The 7613-nt window shown below is 35.2% G+C and overlaps 1 protein-coding gene across 1 annotated transcript; it reads left to right on the forward strand.

The window, feature by feature from the left end:
• Positions 1-210: 210 nt before the first annotated feature.
• On the forward strand, positions 211-4506 carry gabarapl2 (GABA(A) receptor-associated protein like 2). Its single transcript, XM_010777481.1, has 4 exons — positions 211-455; positions 2215-2270; positions 2362-2534; positions 4288-4506. Exons 1-4 carry the CDS (start codon positions 422-424, stop codon positions 4376-4378), a joined length of 354 nt encoding a protein of 117 aa, XP_010775783.1. The 5' UTR covers positions 211-421; the 3' UTR covers positions 4379-4506.
• Positions 4507-7613: the final 3107 nt, after the last annotated feature.

Consider the following 7613-nt stretch of genomic DNA (forward strand, 5'->3'; position numbering starts at 1 on the left):
CGACTGAGAAATTGTTAACAATGTAAACTATTTACATTATAAGTTAGAAAGTAATTAATAACAGTTTGGAATAGCAGTCCATGAATTGGCCATGTTTTAAAAAAAAATGGAGTTCTTTCATAGACTGCGTTATGTGTTAATTGTTGCTAGCTTTTATTTAAAAACGTCCACACCATGTGTTCCCCCCTGCAGTTTGCGGCGGAATAGATCAGTCCGGGAGTGACGTCACCATCGGGGCAGCCAGAGGAGCTTGTTGTTTGTTGTTTTGCTCGAAAGTGTTGCGAGCTAAGCTCTGCCCGTCTCTACGTTGAATTCAAAACCTGCAATCCAGTCGACAGCTTGAAAGAAAGATATTTAGAAAGATATTGTATCGTGGTTATTATCATTTTCATCTGCATCGAGCGAAAAAGAGCCCGGAAACATGAAATGGATGTTCAAAGAGGATCACTCCTTGGGTAAGGGAGGAGGAGGCTGCTGTTTTTAAAGATAACAAATATCTGTTATATTTCAGTTACACTTTCTGAAGAGGAATCCTATATTTGGGTGATAAAGGAAGTAGTTAGGCTTTATTGATTAGTACATATTTTCAAATACTTCGGGCAGCACAAACTGGCCTGTCCTTTAGGCTTTTGTTTATACAGGAGGCTCTGGTTTGCAAGCTAGCTCTACCGACACATAACAGCAGCTAATATGATTGACAGCTGATGTAAACGGCATTTATATCGTCTTTACTTTAAATACGATATGTTGGGTCCCTGTATATGAACAAATCATCCTGTCTTTGTTCTTATTTCAACTCTGATGACGACCTGGTTTCAGGTTGGCGATACATGTTGACACGAAGGAGATCTGCTAAAACCTCCGTTATGTATTGAGTTTCAGTAAGCAGTTGGATAATACAAACTGGGATGTGTGGTGTAATATACTAGCTTATCATTTTATTTCCTCTACTTTTCACTTGGTATTACATTAGGCCCGCCCGGCGTCTGCAGGACAGAACAAAAGTTGTTTTGGTAGGCCTGAGGGCTGGTTTAGCCCATATTAAAATAATGTCAACTAGCACGAATTATAACAACACGTATGAGACAGGGAGAGCAGCAACCCTTTTCATTTAGGAATATGACACCAAAACCTAACGGGCATTTGAAGCACTCGACATTCACAGTCTTAATCGACTTCCTGTTGACAGGCCAGCTGATTGTAACTACTAGTGTTTATCAGGCTTTACAAATAGTGTCCATGTTATTTAGAATGAGTTTTATGTGTGGTTATTAGAAGTGTAGCCGCTTCAAATGTTCAAAGTATAAAACTAATGAGAATACTGCAGTTGGCAACCACAGTGTTATTGTTGGTGTCAGTGCCTTCATTACCCATAACCCCCTATGATTACTGGGAAAATTTGTTTGTTTGTATCCAGTTTCAAATACACTATTTATATAAAGCATTTGTTTTCACTCTTGAATAATCAGTTGATATTTTTCCTATTTATTGATTAGCAGTAAAGAAACAACACAAAGTGAATTAAGCAAATAGTTTTTCACAAATGTGGCATTAGTCTGGCTATATATCTTTAAAACATAATACAAGAAAATAAATCATAAAAAGCAAGAACTACACAAATGAAGACATGTAAATACAATAGTAAAATGTAAAAACATATATACATTTTCAGTTTTTGTTTATCTGTTTTTCTATTTTTCTTTAATTTTTTTGTTGTTTTTTATTCTCTGTCAAAGTGTCTTTGTGTTTCTAGAAAAGCGCTATACAAGACTTGTGTATTATTATTATTGTTATTATTATTATTAATTATAATAATGCTTCAAAGTTTTTCTCAAAGAAGGCTTCTTTAAATGCCATTAAAGGAAATTGTATTCGAGCAACAATCCAAAAATAAAACCATCCAGTATATCTTCATTTACTTATTTAGTCAATGAAAAAAAAAGCCAAAAAATGAGTTTTGTCCTTTTTTGTAGTATTTAATGGCGCAAAGAGCTTAAGTGGTGATGTTTTATTGATGATGCACATTCACATTTTAAGTGACTGGATTTATGAATGTTGTCTCCTAATCCACAGCAGCTGCTTGTGAACCTTTCACATTAGCGGTTAAGTATTGATCTTTGTCCATCACTGTCTTGCCTCTTGTCTCTCTACAGGAGTTTGTTGTCATGTCAAACATTCCTATCATTAACTCAAATGTTCCTTTTTGTCCACCAGAACATCGATCTATAGAGTCAGCCAAAATCCGTAACAAGTACCCTGACCGGGTCCCGGTGAGTGAGACTTCAGAGATGTTGCAGCTGATTTAGCCTGCTTAGTGATCCATTAATGGTCTATAATCAATGCTTCTGTTTGCTGTGTCAGGTGATTGTGGAGAAAGTGTCTGGATCACAGATAGTGGACATCGACAAGAGGAAGTACCTGGTCCCCTCTGATATCACAGTGGCTCAGTTCATGTGGATCATCAGGAAACGCATCCAGCTGCCCTCAGAGAAGGCCATCTTCCTGTTTGTGGACAAGACAGTGCCGCAGTCCAGGTGAGGGCCAAGACACCGGGGAGGGGAGGGGAGGGGGTTTAATCAATTTCAAAGATTCCCAGTTCCTAGGCCGAGTAGCCTGAAAATGCCGCAGAGTCTGATTCAGATTTTAAAAAAACTTTTGCAGTTTTGACGGTCAGTTTGTGCCCTCTAATGTCCACAACAAGAATTAAAAGACTTAAATTAGACTGTGTCACTCCATTAGTTCTAACCTGTTCATATGTTTGTATAGATAGATAGAAATCCTTCCTAAACACAAAGTTGTGAACCTGCAAACAGACAGCGGGGAGGTAGACATGAAATTAATTGAAATCAATTTTTGTTAATTGATAAATAATTGTATTCGTTTTATTTGGCAAAAATGTACTTCTCCCAAAGGAAGTTCAAACTGAATATGTATAGGTTTTTGACATGTAGTTTTTTGTGCTTGATTTGTCAAAAATATGTTATAGTTTGCTATAATTTCTGAGAAAAGGGTCAATCAGTTGTCAATACATTTGAGAGCTTTAACCAGAAAATATTCAGAATTTTTGACTGAAAAAACACTGAAATAAGTAATCGATTTGCCAAAGAAAGTTGCATTTGTTTTCTTTTGATATATGAATCGACTTGTATAAAGCTCTTTAAGGTGCCACTTTCAAAGCTGGGCTGAGGTCATTTGTTCTGTAATCTTCTGGTGTCACAAAAATGCCTTTTTATCTAAAACGATTTGAGATAAAACTAGTCAAATCACGTGTACAGTTTTTATCAAAAGGATCCCTGTCAGACTGGATAAATTGACTCTGTCCTTTTTTAATTTCCCCTGTGGCTTGGTATCTCAATAATTTCCTTCTCATGGTTGAGTGAAAATGTGTCAGGGCTTCTTTTTATATTCAAGAAAAGAACATTTGTTGAAAATAAATTAGTCGAGGCGCTGGCTGGAGTAAGAATATGAAGGGCAGGTTGAGGGATTTTTTGTTGTACCTTTTTATGAATACACACCTGTAAAATATTAACTGGAGAACAACTTGGGAAAAACTTTATTTTCTGCAGAACACCACAAGTTAATGTTTGATTTGGACCGGACATTAAGGCTGATTTAACACCGAAACAGTCCTAACAACATCCAGAATGAGCTTTAGTTAGACCCATCTACACATTTGTTTCTCGCTGCCATCCTGAAGGTCCGGTAGAGTAATGACTGTGTGGGAATAATCCTGAATCAAGTTATAGTTTTACACTAAACTATCTAAATGCGTGTCAGTCTTTCCAGATAGATGCAAATAAGACCAAATATGTCAATATTAGGATTTTTTAAATATTATAAGGAGTCCTGGCTTTGAATATTTCATTGCTCACTTAAAATGTATGTATTCCAGTAGCTTCTAGGAAGAGCTGGAATGAGATGAGTCCTTGAATGCACCTGAATTTTGTTGTCTATTTGTACAATGACAGTAAAGTATCCTATCTTATCTTAGATGGTATGAAATATACAACCCACTCGCTGTTAGTTTGGAAAGAGGGTATCTATTAGTATTATTGAAAAATTTAGGGTATGGGTTTCTTGGAACAACATTTTATTTTCGTTGGTTGCAATGAGCGGTTCATTTGAGTAAGTTCTCGTTCAAGATAGACTTTGTTTTCCCTGAATAAAGCTTAATGGTAATTTAGCAAAAATAAACTGATTCAGCTACTGTTAATTTGGTTTGTAAGCTGTAAGACAATTGGTTCCCACTGAAGACATCATTTATAAACGGTCCTCTCCTTGGTTTAGCATCACAATGGGGCAGCTGTACGAGAAAGAGAAGGACGAGGACGGCTTTTTATACGTGGCTTACAGTGGGGAGAACACCTTTGGCTTTTAAAAAACAAGAAAACCACGATCTGGACCGGCCTCACCTGCTCGACACCCCCCACCCCCACATCTAATCACAGCCTTCTCGGCCCCTGGAGGAACGGCGGGGAAACCCCATTGAGATTGAGAGACATGAACGTATCAGAAAGACGGACGACTGCTTTACCTGACGGGATAAACATATATGAGCGCACTGGTGTGTTTGTTCTGGCCCATGTTGCACCAGTTCTTTAAAGAGTCATAGATTCAGTTGTGTATAGTGTGTTACATTTTAATTATTTGTGTTATCTTGTTGTGATTTGAGTGTTTCTAGGAGGAACTTTGATTTTTTTTCACATTTTAAATAATACGCGTGAATGAATTTTGCTTTAGTTATGCTTCCTCTTTAAAAGGCAATATTTAAAAATATATTTTAATTTAAATATTTGAAATTAAATTAGGATGACCTAAACAATAAAATATTAAAATGGAACCTGGTTGATGTTTTTATTGTTTTATTTGAGCACTTTAATAATGTACATGACATTAAGTAAGTGCTGAGATTGAGTGTATAAGACAGCAGCTCATTTGTCTTGAAGCTTAATAATATATCATTATGTCTGTATACTTTTGTCGACAAATAGATATATATATATATATATATATATATATATATATATATATATATATTGTAAATACTAAATATATACAAAATGTAAAGTTTACAAACAAAACAGTTTTCAAACCATTTATTTTGTATTCCTTCAATTTTCTCTTATTCTGCAGACACCAGTGAGAAAAGTGCACCAAGATCCACCAAGCTAATATAAATGCATTCTAACTTCACTTAATGCTCCTTTATGAAGGTGATCGTTTTCCCTTAGTGTTGAATAATTTTGGAGGATGTTGTTGGTTCTGTTGTTTGTTCTACAGATGGGGGTTTCTGTTATTTTGTCCACCCCATTGATTTAATTGTTGTTCCAGCATTCAAGCAAAAGTACAAAGCTGTAGAAGTTACATGACTAATGGAAAAGCACAGAAGAAGCTGTGGTGAAATCTATTTTGGGACTTTTCTCTAATCTCTTATTTGTTGATTGGAGTTTGTGGTCCTGTTGAAGTGCTATAATACTGCCAGGTGTTTCTATTATTTTCTCTACCACATTTCATTTTGTCTAAATAACAGGAATAGCACATCCCTCCCAGGTACCAGATTGCCAAAATCAGATTAATTCCAGTGGTTTAATATTTGCATGTTGAATATCACATAAACAGGGGTCCATGTACTTTTGGTCATAAATCTCCACTAGGTGATGCTAATGAGTCGCAAGCATGTGTCTAATGACGAGAGATACATTTGGTTTCTTACTGAAATCACAAAAATCTGAAATACTCTAGTTATTACATGTCATTCTTACATCCTTCCTGCTGTAACAATGCATCTGAATGATACAAAGCATGTTGTTGTGGAGACCTTATAAGGGGGTACTAAAAAATATGTATAAAACTACGCAAATATGTCAAGCTTCATATGACATATTTGAAGCTTGGCTCAATCTGCTTTGAGCCATTTCATCTAACAGGTTTGAAAATGAAAAAGTTTACAATATACTCAACACACCATTATAGTTATGTTGTCATCCAAGTTCCCTCCAATGCCAGAGCCTGGATGAAAAACTCACTGTGAGACACTTGGTGGTTGAAAGTACAATTACTTAAATATTGAATGTAAAATCAGGTATCAGTTTCATTTTTCTGCTATTTCATATTTTCTACTTCTTCTTAGAGAAAGAATATTGTAATGTACTTTACTACGTTTATTTGATAACTTCTGTTTCTTTTTCTAAGATATATTAATGATATGATCAGCAAATTAAATTAAGATGTAATATTAAAGACACTTTATTCACCGTTCAAGAGGGAATTCATAAGATACCCAAAAGTACAGTTTTTTGTATCACTTTAATCAGCTGCAACATTACATTGATGAACACATTAATGCATCAATGATTATAGTCAAATAATAAAATATGACATACATGTATATATATTATGTAACTGTAATATTATTCTATAATTGACAATTCTACATAATGAGACCTTTTACATTTGTAACTACATGTTTTGATGGTAATACTTTTCTGAGAACTTGTTACACCCCTGGATACACACATTATACTTTTACTCTGAGGCGGAAGATGTCTATACAGTATACTGTTTTTTTCTTTTATACAGTATTCGCTCATACTGTATTGGAAGACTTCTTTTACCACTATTAAATCTTATCTAATTATTGTGGCACATTTTATTATTGATATCTCTCGTCACCTTTATTACATCGCTCTATGAACAGTGTATACATCCTTGTAGTGGTGGAAAGCACTTAAGTATATTTACTCATTTATTGTACTTAAGTAATTACATATTCATACTTTACTTGAGTGTTACCATTTATTGCAGCTCAATACTTCTAATCTGATACATTTAGGAGGCAAAGAATGTACTTTTTATTCTACTACATTTATGAAATGCTCACAGTTATAGTTACTAGCATAAAAACACATATATGCTGATATGGTGTAATGCAGTACTGTACTATTAATCTAAACAGTATTTCACGTATCTAAATTGCTCCACATTGACAAGCTAAAATGCTCTTACATGTATCAAAACAGGATAACCTAATAACCACAATAATATAATACTGTGAAAAGATCTATTCTGCAACAAGTAATTTTACTTTTGATACTTGAAGTACTCTTACCTGATAAAACTGCTGTAGTTTATATTATTGTGAAATTGGACATAATGCAGATTGAGTATGTTAACGTTTTGTGTTAGTATGTTTTGATGTTAATACTTTTGTACTTTCACTTAAAGGTCCCATGTCATGCGTTTCCGGTTATTACCCATCCCCTTGTGTGTTATGAAGGTTTTTATGCATGTAAACGGTCTGCAGAGTCAAAAACCCTCAAAGTACATCCTGTAGCGAGTAAAACTCTAACACAGAAAATAACTGTCTATCCTGCCCCAGAACGCCTCGTTGGAGATTTCTCATTTTCCATTATTTGCTTCCTGGGTTCTGTGATGTGTGAACACCCAAATCAACAACTAATGACCGGATTGGCCCAAATGGACCAATCCGCGGTGCACTTCACACACACACACACATAATGTTCGTATTTAGTCTCCTGATTTTAAATGGGAATTAAATCATTTGAGTGTTCCCAAAGCACCAGTGTTCTGCAGTTTGTCTGCCAAGGCACACG

This window comes from Notothenia coriiceps, unplaced genomic scaffold, assembly GCF_000735185.1.
Source record: "Notothenia coriiceps isolate Sejong01 unplaced genomic scaffold, NC01 NC01_scaffold00018248, whole genome shotgun sequence".
NCBI classification, from domain to species: Eukaryota; Metazoa; Chordata; class Actinopteri; order Perciformes; family Nototheniidae; genus Notothenia; species Notothenia coriiceps.